Consider the following 14389-nt stretch of genomic DNA (forward strand, 5'->3'; position numbering starts at 1 on the left):
GTATTCAACTTATCAATCACCTTGCTAGCATTGCAAAAAAAAAACCTACTGCTTTATTGTAAGAATTTCCTTCTTAATTAACTGCTGCAGAGTATTATATATATGTTTAGAATCTCAGAGAGTTGTAAGCAAGGAATCTTGCAGTTCAGAAGATAGAGAAATTATAGATATCATTAGTATAGAGTTAGATTGACTTTGATCTCAAATCTAAGAGAAATCTAATTTCTTAAAAGAATTAAATGATATTATATCAGCTACTTTTCATTCTCTATATATATTATAACATTTTAAGGCTTTTAAATATACTTGATCATAGATTTATATAAATCTTCTTTTCTTTACAGAAGCTGCATTATTCAGGTAGTTTAATACAATGATCTCAGTTTTATAGTAGCTTTTTATGAGTGAAAAAACTTCAAAATTCAATAGCTGAAGAACATGAGATGTATGAGTAAGTAGAAACTATCACAGCTTCAATTTAGATGCAGATAAATAGATGTTTGATTGCTAACTAGATAAGCTATCTGAGTGAATACTAAGATAATTTCTAAAATATAGGTTTGAAGAAAGCTCTATTTATATAGTCCTTTTCTTAATACAGTTGCCATATGATTGCCACATTTACATGTTATTTGTATATAGGGTAATTGTGAGGTTAGTTACTATGTTAATGTCTAGACAGTTGCAATTACTGTTCATTTTGATTTTATATTGTTAAAAAGACTACAGAGCTCATTTTATATAATCACATTATTTTCTTTTGAAGTCTAAATATGCTCTTATGCTGGTAGATTATTATTCACTTTATCTGCTAAATAGTCATTCTCTTTTCAAGTCTTCAGTTATTTACTTAATTGCTTTGAGAGCTCTACTTTTATTAAATTTGTAGCATGAAACTCTCAAATCAGTTACAGAGATTCTTTTAGATTTTATGTTAAATATTATGTTAAATCATTATCAAATTCTAGCTATTTTACTTGATATTGAAGCTTCTCATGAGAAACTTAGCTTGCTAGAACATTTTTAACTTCTTACTCATTTTTATTCTATATTTTGACCAGTTCTAATATCTTATTTAGTTGTTTCAGTAGAAGATCATTCACAGCTTTCTGTAGTTTATCAGAGAAGAATATTGAGTGAATCTTTATACTATTTAGTAGTCTTAGTCTATAGCTATTGTTAACTCTCTTAATTATCTCAAAGAGATTTTTATTTTGCTCTGTGAACTTTCTGCTGGAGTATTAAATTCTATAGTTCTCGAGTGACAGAAATACTTTATCTTCTATCTCAAAGTTTGATTTCTAACAGTGCTTGTTAATCTATAATTTCATAATCTCCTATATCTTTTTCATATTATCAGCTACTTGCTTTTAGATCTTCTTCATTTGAATAATATGCTGCTGAGCATCTTCTTATTTAAACTTTTTTTCTCTAGATAGCATTCTTGATAGTGACTTCCAATCAAAGAACATTTGAGATTTATATTCATAAGCAGTTTGAAAGAGTGTCATCTCAGTTAATTCATTCATCAAAACTTTAGTCATATGATTCATCATTGATAATCACTCATCTCAGTTGTTATAATAGTAGTTTATATATAAATAAAGCTTGATCATCAAATATTAATTGATAATCTCAGTCTGATTATCTATTTATGTATGATGAGCTGATAATAGCTTCAGTTTAACTCTCAATTGTCTGATGAACTTACTTCAGAAGTTTAAGATGAATTGTGATTCCCAGTTTGATATAATTGAGTCTGATATTTCATAGTACTTATAGTAGTACTTCAAGAACAGTCTTATCAGCTTTTTAACATCTATCTTTCTTGTGATGAGAATATATATATACTTCTTATTTAGTTGATAGACAATTATCAATATTATATCATGATCTCTTTTTATCATAGAATTATTTATCAAGTTCATAGAAATATGTTGTCAGACTCTGTTTGAAATTAATAATAGCTTCAGCAGCTTTAAAGTTCTATCACAAAAGATTTTCATTCATTAGCATATTAAGTAATTTTTTATATACTGATTGATATTCTTGATTTAATCATTTCAGTAATATCTCATTTTCACTAGTGAGTATAGCTTTCTCTTCTCAGAATACATTGTTGATAACTATTAATAAATCTTCTTTAGAAGATACATCTGAAGAGTAAAATCTTTCTTAATTGATATCACTAAACATTTTTCAAAACACAAAAGTTCATCTATCAGTTCTCAGTATTGTTCTTTTTATGCTTTTTCACATCATGATCTTAGTAATTCTATCTCTTTGTTTCTTGTCTTGACTTTATCAAGAATATACTTATTTTTATCTAAACCTTTGACCTTAATAAATTTCTTAATGATCTTGAGATTTAATCTCTGTAACTTGAGAAACAGTTGCATCTAAGTATTATTATTATTATTTTGAACTTTTGATTAACTCAGCATATCTGCTACTATATTCTAATACTCAGGCTAATAATGAATTAGAAAGTAGAATTAAAAGAGGAACTCTGCTTATTATATTTATCAAATATTGAGATTCTTAGTTGTTATAAAGTACTTGAAAATCTGATAATCAGTCAGAATCTTGAATCTTTCTATTCTCTAAAGATCTTTCAGCTTAGCTTGTCATTCTGTCAATGCTCTCATAATTGCTAGCATCTTTTTATTATGAATTTTATAGTTTTTTTCTGCTTTATTCATAGAAGCTAAGTAGAAGATAATGAAATATTACTATTCATTCTTACACAGCTGAGATAGAACATCAACTATAGTATTATCTAATATATTTATCTTCACTCATATTTCTTAATTTAAGTTGTAATGATAAAGTACTGAGACTTCAGACAGAGCTCTCTTCATTTGATCAAAAATATATTGATAGATTTCATTTCACTTGAAAGAATAATTCTTTCAGATAAGTTTAAACAGTGATCTCATAATCTGACTGTATTTCTTAACAAAATACTAATAGAAGTTATAGAATCTCAAAAAGAATTAAACTTCTTTAAATATATTAGATACTGCTCATTGTAATATTATTGTTATTTTTTTTGAATTTATTTTGATTTTTTGATCAATGATAATAAAACTTAAATATTTTATCTGTTGAACATGAAACTCACATTTTGAGATACTTGTCTATAGTTTAGCTTTTCATAATCTGATCAACATCTTCTTAATATGCTTCTTATATTCTCTTAAGATTTTACTGTAAATCAGCAGATCATTTATGAAAGCAGTCATGAACTGATTCAAGTAGTTGAAGAAGATAGTATTCATAAAGCACTAAAAAATTACTGAGTTATTGCTTAGATCAAAGAGTATGATCTTTATTTATAGATATAAGGGGTTGAACCCCTAGATTTGCTCTGGCTGGCTGACTCAGCCTAGCCATCATTTGCATGTGCGCACATGATCATGCTATGCGAGCTTGCTTAAGCTCATGTTCTCATCTCATTCTTTTCTTCCCTTTCTCAAGCAATTTATCCTTGTTATATAGGAGGACTAGCCTCTAGTTCTTAGAGCTTAACCCTTTACATTACAAATTGCTTCACTTCTTTCATTGATAGATCACTGAAAGTCTTAATCCTATATCATGAAGCTCAGCAAATGTGCTGACATATGATAGACTATTGAAAGCCTTAAATCCTGCATCATGAAGTTCAGTGATAGCACTGGTATATGAATAGACTGGGTTAGCAATTGTGCTAACAAATGAATGAGCAACATTGAAAACATCTAGCTGAATGAGATAAAGCAGCAGACTTGTACAACAAATACACAAATGAATCAATGTGAAGTAATGAGCAGGGATACCCCCAGCAGCTTTGAACAACAATGAATGATCTTTCTCCAACAGCAGAAACAGGTCCAGTGTGAAAACAGAAATTTAATAACAGCTCAGCAAGCTGAAATAGCTAATCTATGACAAGCTTTGAACACTTCAACATCAACTCTCTCTCAATTGAACTCACAATCACTTATTGCAGTCAGAAGACTAAAAATCAAGCTACTAGACTGTGAGAAGTATGATGATTCTAATCTGAAGCACTACTCTCAGTGAGAGCTAAAGCTTCAATCAAAACTTAAGATCAATGAGAAAGCTTTAGGTAATAATGAGGAATGTGCTTAGTATGTATACTCAAGACTGGAAGAAATGACAGTAGCTCAAGTTTATCCCTGAGTTGAGAATAATAAGGACAAGATCAACTTCATGATAGAGAGCTTACTGAAGCAAACACATATGTTCTTTAGTGATTCTGCACAACAGAAAAAGGCTATGCAAAAGCTCAACAATCTATGATAGAGTAGAAGAATTATCTTTGACTTTCTGCTTGAATTTAATCAGCTACTGCTGGAAGCTGGTGGTCACAGATGAGATGATCACATTAAAAAGAAGTATTTGAAATCCATTCTAAGCATGGAGCTGAGGGAAGGCATGATGAATGTAAGAAAACTGTCTCTCTATAAGAATTACTGCAAGGAGCTTAGATTAGTTAATCATCAACTCTATAAGCTTAAGACTTTAAGGCAATGGTCTAAACATTGTGAGAGCAGATCTTCTTCAGATCATACAACATCTAATTCACACTCTCTACTTCATCATGCTGTTCTTGATTGATGAAATCAGTCTCAAGCTTCCATTGATGATCTGATGAATCTCTTTCCTGGTGCTGTGACCTCAAGCACTCATCACATCAAATTGATAAATCAGACAGAGGTTAATCAATGAAGAGAGCAAGGCCTGTGCTTGAGATGTGAAGCTGAAGATTATATGATTAAAAGCTGCTCATTCAAACCTCCCAGACGCCCTGTCATTCTCATGATAATTAAGGTGATCCCTGAGCTGGTACTGAATGATAATGATGTGAATATGAGTGAGAATTTGGGAAAAGAGTAGTTCCAATTAAAAGACACTGAAAGGAGTGAAATAAGAAGCTTATAAAGAAGTAATGGAGAAGATTTTGTAAAGGGTTAAGCTCTAAGAACTAGAGACTAGTCCTCTTATATAACAAGGATGAATTGCTTGAGAAAGGGAAGAAAAGAATGAGATCAGAACTCAAGCTTAAGCAAGCTCACGTAGCATGATCACATGCGCACATGTGAACAATGGCTAGGCTGAGTCAGCCAGTCAGAGCAAATCTAGAGGTTCAACCTCTTATAATACCCCTCTTCTCCCTCTTTGTTGCAGGTCTTTATGACTATTTAAAGCTCTCTTTACATCTAATTTTGCCTGTTGAGAGGCCTCTCAAGCATTCAAGGCCTTCACTTCTTGTAGGAGGCTCATGTCATTCCATATAGACTCAGCTCAACCTACTCATTTAACAAGATATTGTTTTTTCCTCTAATAGGTTCATTCACTCTGAATTTCCTCAATCTCAAACTCAGGTTCTTTCAGGATCTCTATAGTGAGTGGCTGTCAGTCAGTTTGCCTCTGACTAGGCAGGAGATCTGTCATCACAGCATGTAGAAGCTTTACATTAAAGATATTGTGAATGTCAGATGAGATATTCAGTTGATAAGCATGAAATCTTATCTTTTCTAGCACAGTATATTGATTGTATTTCATATTCAGCTTCTTGCACAGACAATTAGTTCTCATGTTCTCTAAGCTCAACCAGATCTTATCTTCAGGTTGAAAGCTTGAAGCTGAGTCTCTTCATCTATTCACATATTTCTCTTGAGATTGCTGAGCATCTGTCATTTTTACTTGAGCCCACTTCAACACTTCACAGGTCTTTCTCATATAATCATCTGCAAACTCAATAGGATTATATGACATTTCAATGAGAGGTGCATCAGCTATATCAATGAAGGAGATGTGAAAAAGATGTGTTAAAAAAAAAGAGCTCACACTCATTGAGGCAGCATCTCTATTATTGATGATTAGCTCTGCTAGAGAGAGTCATTCACACCAGTCATTCTATGGAAAGTTAATGTACTTGTGTAAGTAGATTTTCAGAATCTGATTCATTCACTCTGTAGCTTCATCAGTCTCTGAGTGATAGACTGTGAAGAGTCATCTCTTAATGCTTAATTTCTCACACATCTGAGTTCAAAACATGCTTGTGAAAGTTGACTCTCAATCTGACACTACTGCCTTAGAAATGTCATGTTGAGAGATGATGTTGTGAAGGAATACTCTAGTCACTGTCTCCACATCAGTTTTCTTAACTGCTTTTAATATAACCCCCTTGGTCAGTTTGTCTGTTATAATCATGATGTTTGTGTATTCTTTAGAGCTTGATAAGTCTACAATAAAGTTCATGAAAAGCTCCTGCCACATGCATTCAGAAATGAGAAGAGGCTTAAGCAGTCTCTGATGTTGATCTCTTCATGCAGTGTTTGATCTGCAAAGATAACAATTCCTGATCATTCTTCTTACATCAGTGGCATAGTCTAGCCAGTAGAACTCATGTCTTAGAACTTCTGTCATTTACTCTCACCTGGGATGGCTGGTAAGAGGTGAGTCATGAGTCTCATGCACTAACCTGGTTCAGAGAGGTTTGAAGTCTGACACTCACTTACAATCTCAAAAGAGAAGCTCTCTGTTCTCATTTAAAGAGCACTCAGAGACAGAGGCCTTAATGCTGAGTTCAGAAGGAAATCTGAATCTTCTCTCATGAAGAGTTTACTTCAGATACTGCAGAATTTTGTCATTTTTATAAGTCTCATTTCACTGAGCTTGAAGAGATATCTTGTTAGGGAGCGAATGCGAGCTGCATAAGAAGAAAGACTCTCTGCGTTGCTAACTGCTATATAACGAAATACTAAGCTTGATGGGATGAAAGGGGGTGCTGGGGGCCTGCGTGGATTATAACCACCTGCATGGTCGTGTGGTCACGTGATATGGATTAGGCCTAATCGGGCGCCGAGCTTAATCCGACGTCGAGTCTAACCGGGCACCGGCCTTCGGTCGGGCTCGGTCGGACGCTGAGCCTAACATCACCCCCCGGTCTAGGGGCAGGCATGTCCTCATGCCGGTAGGTCGTCATCAACCTCGTCCTTCAGGTAGCTGTCTGTCTCCCATGCCTTCAGCCACTCATCTAGTCGCCTTGGGGGTCCAGCTTTTGTAGGGTTAGCCTCATGGAAGTCGCGTATGGCGTGTGGTGATCCTTTGAAGTCGCGAGCGGGGTACCATGAAGAATCCTCATCAAACCCCTTCCAGCGCACCCAATACTGCAGCTTGCTCCGGCTTATTCTACTGGCCAGTATACGATCTATTTCCCATTCATTCTCACCATCTATTTCAATTGGGTCTGGTGGTCTGATAGTCTGGCCAGGTAGAGGGTCTCTGGAGTCCTTGCATAGCTTGTCTGGGGAGAAGATTGAATGAATTTTCATTGTTATGGGGAGGTCCAGTTTGTAGGCATTGCCCACCTTTTCCAGGATTCTGAAGGGGCCGGCATTCTGCTCTGCCAGTTTACGGCTTGGTCGATCCATCTTGTATGATTTCAATGTTAGATAAACAAAATCTCCTACTGCAAAGTCAGGCTCTCAATGGTGCTTGTCAGTCTGCCTCTTCATCTGTTCCTGTGCTGTCTTTATGCCTTTACTCGCCTGGTTCCAGATCTCTCTCATTCGGTGAATGAAGCTCCTTGCTGCTTCTCGATTTCTTTTCTCATTCATGTCCAATTTCTCCGCCAGTGGTTGCCAGTCAAATGACATTCAGGGTTCATATCCATTTGCTGCGAGGAAGGGGGAGATCCCTGTGGAAGTGTTTGGGGTAGCTGCGGAGGCATGGTCTATAATGGGCAGCCACTCATCCCAGTCGTCTTGGTAGTAACTGACATAGGGGCGAAGACGGGTGGCAATGTATTGATTCACCACTTCTGTCTGTCCATCAGTTTGTGCATGATGCGCCGTTGAGAGTTTCAGTTTTATGCCCAGGATCTGTGTAAACTCATCCCAAAAGCTTGATATGAACTGGGGGCCTCGGTCAGAGACAATTGAGTCAGGCGCCCCATTGTATGAATAGTAGAATCGAATGAATAGTCGGGCCAGCTCCTGGGCTGTAACTCCCCGGGTGGTTGGAATGGAGATTGTCTTCTTGCTTAGCCAGCATACTATGACCAAAATGGCATCATAACCTGTTTTGCTTTTCGGCACGTCCATGAAGTCCATTGCAATATGCTGCCATGCCTGTTCTGGTATTGGTAATGGCTTTAGCAAACCAGGAGTCTTATCTCTTGGAATTTTACTGATCCAGCACACATGGCAGTTCCGAATATAGCGTAGGACGTCTGTCTGCCAGGTGGCCCACCAATAGCGTGATTGCACCAGGGCCAGGGTCTTTCGTCCTCCAGGGTGTGCTGTTGAAGCTTGATCATGAATTTCCTGCAGTAGCTTGGCTATCAGGGTTTCCTTTTCCTGAACAGGCACCACTAGTCTTCCATTGTACCGTAGCACATTGTCCTCCATTGTATAGGGACTATTCTCATCATCTGCCTGCTGCCGCAGGGGCTCAATTGAGGTGGCTGTCTTGTTTAGAGACACTATGCATTCAGCAATGCTCTCTTTCTCTGAGGAGTTGATGCTAGCAATGTCTGTAGAGGGAGTGATCTGGGGGTCGAGGGTCTCTGGTCCTAGGAGAATCTGCATACGGCCGTCCTGTTGCCTTCTAACCTGCTCAGGCCTGCTCAGTGCGTCTGCTAGCAGGTTGGCCTTGCCTGGTCGATACTTGATCTCAAAGTAGAAACGGGAGAGGAACTCTGCCCAGCGGGCTTGACGTGCATTCAGCTTCTTGGTAGTCATGAAGTATTCCAGTGCACGATGATCAGTGAGGATCTTGAATTGTTCCTCCCGTTGTAGTCCCTCAAGCTCTGCCCGCCATTCTTGTAAGGCCCGGACTACTGCCAGCATTTCCTTATCATGAACTTCATAATTAAGCTCTGCACCATTCATTGTCTTTGAATAGAAGGCTACTGGGTGCCAAAGGTCATTTTCAAATCTTTGACTTAGTACCCCAGCCACTACTCCGTCAGAGGCGTCAGTCTCAATACGAGTCTCCCGCTCAGGGTCATAGTAACGCAGTGTTGGAGCCTCCACCAGCTGCCTCTTCAGTTTTTCAAAGGCTGATTTGCATTCTGATGTCCACACAAATGGGGTAGTCTTCTTTGTCAATTGGTACAGTGGCTTTGCGATTCGGCTGTAGTTCCTTATGAATCGTCGGTAGAAATTGCCAAATCCTAGGAATGACTGGACTCCTTTGACTGTGGTGGGGGCCTGCCATCTCACAATGGCAGCTGTCTTCTCTGGGTCTGCCTCAATCCCTTCTGTACTGATGATGAACCCTAGGTATTTTGTCCTCTGGACTGCAAACTCACATTTCTGGATGCTGGCTTGCAAACCCGCTGTCTTTAGTTGGTCTAGCACTGAGTTTACCTGCTGCTTGTGCTCCTCCAGATTCTTGCTATAGATTAGAAGATCATCCATGAATGCTGTCATAAACTTGTCCAGGTAGTCAAAGAAGATACTGTTAACAAACCGTTGAAAGCAGGCAGGGGCGTTTGTAAGGCCAAAGGGGACCACCCGATATTTATAGGTCCCGTAGCGGGTTCTAAAGGTGGTCAGGTCCTCAGACTCAGGGTCCATTCGGATGCGATGGAACCCCTGCCGAATGTCCAACTTTGTAAAGTATTTCGCCCCATTGAGTCGGTCCATCAGCTCATCTATCAGGGGCAAGGGATACTGATCTCGTTTGGTTATAGCATTCAGCTTGCGAAAGTCAACACAGAATCATAGCTTCTTCCCACTACGGGCAATCAGGATTGGGGAGGCGTAGGGGGCTGAACTTGGGGTGATGAAACCCTTTGCTAGGTTGGCTTCAAGGTAGGTCTTCACTGCCTCTAGTTCCTCTAGATTCATCTTATATAGAGGCGCATGTCCAATGCCCTGGGTGAGGTCAACATCAGGCTGGAGCTCTATTTTAAAATCAACATTCTTCCATAGGGGGGGCAGTTCATCTGATGCTTTCTTTGAGAAGCAGTCCTCCCGGCCTTTCAACCATTCTGGTAAGTTGCTGATCAGCTCCTCATCAGACTCATCCTCAGCTCCCACTAAACCCCGCTTCTCCTCAAGCTGTTTATCAATTTCATACAGACTGGTTATGAAGACTGTTGACTTCTTGTTCTTCATATAACCATGGAAGGAAGCAGCCCCAATGAAGTTCATATCCATCATCTGTGGTGCTGTCTCCTCCCAGGTCAGCCCCTGCCTCGTCTCAGGCATCACGACTGAGCTGATCCCTTTCAATCTGCGGAGCTGAGCCTGATGCTCCTGTCTGATCTCCTCATCCAGCTTGATCTCTCTTCGTTCCACATCCGCCTGATGCTCAGGCTTGGGGTCTGGGCGCTTCAGTACTGACCAGGGTACTATCTTCAACATCAGCTCCGCCACCTGTTCAGGGATAGACCGTTCACTCGGCCAAACCAGGCATTGGTTTTTAACATCAAGCCATATATCCTGTGCTGCCAACCACTTCCGTCCCAGGATGACAGGGTGCTGGCCTAGGTCTGTTACCAGCAGAGGGACATTCTGAAATCTCCGGCCATCCACCCAGAGGTTTAGGGTCAATGTGCGGTCTATCACCCCGCCGGGGGCGCCATTGTATCCCTTCATGCGGCATTTGAATGGGAGTTCTTGAAACTTCCTATCAAAGAATCTTGCCAATTCTATGGCATATCGGGTATCAATAAAATTCGCTCCATTTGCTCCAGTATCAGCAAGAGAATTTGTAGAAGTAGCAATTCCATTGTAGGCTAATTTGATTGGCACATTAAAGCTTTTCCCCCCAATCAAGTCCTTCATCTCAAACCTCTCACAGACTATTGAACTACCTGAGGTGGAGTCTTCTCTCAGGCTCACTCTTTTCCCAAATCTGCTGAAGGCTCAGGGGCATCATTCCCTGTGAGCTCAGCAATCACCTGCTGGGACTTCTGCTTTGCAGGGCAGTTCCTGGCAATGTGGCCTTTTTCCTTACAGTAGTAGCACTGAATATCCGGACGAGAGCTCAAGGCCTCCTTCACAGTAGGGGATTTTGTTGTAGAGATGCTGGGGGGTGTTTGACTGTTGGCGGTCCGCAGGGTGTTCTGCTTGAAGGTATTAGGCCCATTTCCCCGCGAGCTCTTTGATTTCTGGGTGGCATTGATTGTCTGGAGGGTGTGAGCTGCCTGCGCACAGATTTTCTGAAACTCAGCATATGTATCAGTGGTCGCATTGGCTACTGCTACCATCTTCTGGAGGTCAAAGGACAGCTTGTCATTGAAGTCTGTCTTGTAGTCCCCCCTGGCAATCTTGGCCTCACCTGCCAGGTGTAAGAATTTTGTGACAAATTCATGATAATTGTCCCCATTGCGCATAATCAGCTTGCGATAATCACTCTTGGCATTTTGCAGCTTGTTAGCATCCTCATATATTGACTTGAGGTGCTCAAATATCTCTTCTGCAGTCTGATATCGCTCGGGGTGGTCCTCTTCCATACAGGGCGCAATGTGACGTGCCGCGTCCCCATCAGTCCGGTTTTCGATGTATGCAATCCTCATGCGTTCAGTAGGGTAGTGGTCAGCGTTCTCCCGGAGCTTGTTCTTCATCCGGGAGAGCCAGTGTTCAAATTTTGGCTCCTTGCCGTCAGTGAGGTGTTTTGGGTCATCAATCTTGACAGACCTCCGGGTAGTCTCAGAGGGGGTGACACCTCGACTTGCTGCTTGGTTGCTGACTGTCATGCGGACCAGGGTGTGGCTAAGTTCATCGCGTTCAGCAATTAGCTCATCAATCTGGCTTTGCTTGACAGCGGCCTGGTCAGTGGCGTTGTTCCGTTCCATCCTCAGACGTGTGATTGTATCCCTTAGTGTTTTTTCATCGTCAAAGATGCCATCGAAGATCGCCGCCAACTCATTATAAACACGGTCGCTGTCCGAGTGGATTGCCTCTCTGAATTCCTCAATTGAGACGCGTGGTTGGTCAGTTGGTCTTGTTAGGAGGTATCACCAGTCCTTTCGGCCCCTTCCAGGGGGTTGGGAGCCTGTGGTGGCCATCTGATGTTGGATTGAGCCGTTGTCTTCAACAGTGCTGTTGTCTTAGCAGTTGATCTGACGCGTTGTCAGGCTCTGAACTAGCAGGTTCTAATTCAACTGAGGCACTCAAGTTTTCTGCTGAAACCTGAGTGAGAAGGTAGAAGGAAAGCTTAGTATTGTGTTAGGGAGCGAATGCGAGCTGCATAAGAAGAAAGACTCTCTGCGTTGCTAACTGCTATATAACGAAATACTAAGCTTGATGGGATGAAAGGGGGTGCTGGGGGCCTGCGTGGATTATAACCACCTGCATGGTCGTGTGGTCACGTGATATGGATTAGGCCTAATCGGGCGCCGAGCTTAATCCGACGTCGAGTCTAACCGGGCACCGGCCTTCGGTCGGGCTCGGTCGGACGCTGAGCCTAACATATCTCAGATTTCACACTGGCAGCAGTCACTATTGATTCCATTCCAGGTACCAGTACATTAAACTTAAGTAGTTGAGCTTGTCTCTGCTTGATTCTCTCATCATCAGTGCTCTGTGACATATTCTGCTCTCTTCATGATAGAGTATCTGATTCAGCATTCAACTTCTCTGGCTGGTAATCAATTCTGAAGTTAAATCAATAGAGAATATTCATCCAACATAGCTGTCTTTCATTTAGTCTGCATGTAGTCATGAAGTATTCTAGATTCTTATGATCTGTGAGAATCTTGAATTTCTTTACACTTCATAGCTCAGCATTTCATTCCTTTAAACACTCAATTATCACTAATAACTTCTTATCATGAATCTTATAGTTGCATTCTGCAGGTGAATGCTTGCAAGAGAAGAAGGCACATGAGTGTAGAATGCTCTGCTCATCATATTGTAGCAGCACTCCTCTTGAGACATAATCTGAGGAGTTCATTTTCAATATAGTCTCATGATCAAAGTCAAATTAAAACAGGATTAGAGCAGAGATAAACATTGATTTTAGATATTTAAAAGCTTCCTCAGCCTTGCTCATCCATAAAAAAGAAACATTCTTGCATGTAAGAATCATCAGTGAGATTACAATCTTTGAGAAATCTCTGATAAATCATCTATAGAAATTGACAAAGTCTAAAAATCCTCATACACCTTTAAGAGTAGTAGGTATCATTCATTTCAAAACAGCTTTAACCTTCTCTGAATTCATTTGTATATCCTTGCTCACTTCAATGATGAATTCAAGATATTTTGTGCTGTTCATCTTGAACTCACTCTTTCTGATGTCTGTCTGCAGGCCTGCTTTCTATAGATGCATAAGCACCTTTTGTACATGCTCATGATGCTCTTATAAGCTTCTTGAGAAAAATATCAAGATGTCATCTAAATAGACTGAGCAGAAGTTGTTCAGATATCTATGTAATGCCCAGTTCATATATTTTTGAAATGTGCTCAGAGTATTGGTCAGATCAAAGGGTGTAACCAGCCACTCAAATAGCCTGTATCTGATTCTAAAGACTGTCATCTACTCATCACCTTCTGTGATTCAAATCTTGTGAAAAGCTGCAATAATGTCTAACTTAGTGAATTATTTAGCCTGTCCAATTCACTATAGAGTCTCACTAATTAATGGTAGAGGATATCAATCCTTTCAGATGATTTTGTTAAGAGCTTGATAGTTCACACAGAATCTTAGTCCACCTCTAGACTTCTTCATGAATAGTATGAGGGTGGCTGCAAGGGAGTTGCTTATTCTAATAAAACTCTTATCCAGATAATCTGTAAGAGTCTTTCACAAAGCCAGTAGTTCCTCTCAAGATATATTATATAATGAGTCCCAATGGGGTTGTTCCACACTATCATCAGCCTTTATAATCAGTTCAATCTCATGATCTCTACCTGAGTCATGAAGTGGGAGTAGAGTGTCAACAGCTTCCTTATCAAATACATTCAAAAACTCATGATAATGTTCAGGCAGCTTTTCTCTATGGTCAATCTTTGATTTCACTTCTAGAGTCTTTTGAATGTCAGTCAAACTGACAGTGAAGATCTCAATATTTCACTTCTCTCAAGTGCTCACAAGCCTAGAGAAGCTTACAGCAGAGATGAGAATCACATCAGCTTTTGCATTTGAACTAGACTCTACCTCTATGCCACTCTCTTCAAATCTCACAATTCTTTGATGAGAGATCACAGTCACCTTTTGCTGGGCCAGCCAGGGGTCATCTAGATATATATCATGACTATGTAACTTATTCACCACATAGAGAAAGGCCTATTCAGTTATGTGACCATCTATATCAATTCAAATGCCAGTTACTATACTTGTGGAGAGTCTCATAGAGTCTTCAAAGCCAGTCATTTTAACAGTGGGAATTTCAATGCACAGAAGCTTATACTTGTTA

General features: G+C 39.8%; 3 protein-coding genes across 3 annotated transcripts; all 3 read right to left on the minus strand.

Annotated features, from left to right (window-relative positions):
- Window positions 1-6977: 6977 nt before the first annotated feature.
- On the minus strand, window positions 6978-7445 carry PAAG_11362 (hypothetical protein; the record flags this gene model as incomplete). The annotated part of the gene is made up of 1 exon (XM_015847023.1): window positions 6978-7445. The coding sequence occupies one exon, from the start codon at window positions 7443-7445 to the stop codon at window positions 6978-6980; it is 468 nt and encodes a 155-aa protein (XP_015703445.1).
- Window positions 7446-9740: 2295 nt separating this feature from the next.
- PAAG_11363 (hypothetical protein) lies at window positions 9741-10811 on the minus strand (the record flags this gene model as incomplete). The annotated part of the gene is made up of 1 exon (XM_015847024.1): window positions 9741-10811. One exon carries the CDS (start codon window positions 10809-10811, stop codon window positions 9741-9743), a length of 1071 nt encoding a protein of 356 aa, XP_015703446.1.
- Window positions 10812-10864: 53 nt separating this feature from the next.
- PAAG_11364 (hypothetical protein) lies at window positions 10865-12561 on the minus strand (the record flags this gene model as incomplete). The annotated part of the gene is made up of 2 exons (XM_015847025.1): window positions 10865-11972; window positions 12506-12561. The coding sequence occupies 2 exons, from the start codon at window positions 12559-12561 to the stop codon at window positions 10865-10867; spliced, it is 1164 nt and encodes a 387-aa protein (XP_015703447.1).
- Between the last annotated feature and the right edge of the window lie 1828 nt (window positions 12562-14389).

This window comes from Paracoccidioides lutzii (assembly GCF_000150705.2).
Source record: "Paracoccidioides lutzii Pb01 unplaced genomic scaffold supercont2.3, whole genome shotgun sequence".
Taxonomy (NCBI): Eukaryota; Fungi; Ascomycota; class Eurotiomycetes; order Onygenales; family Ajellomycetaceae; genus Paracoccidioides; species Paracoccidioides lutzii.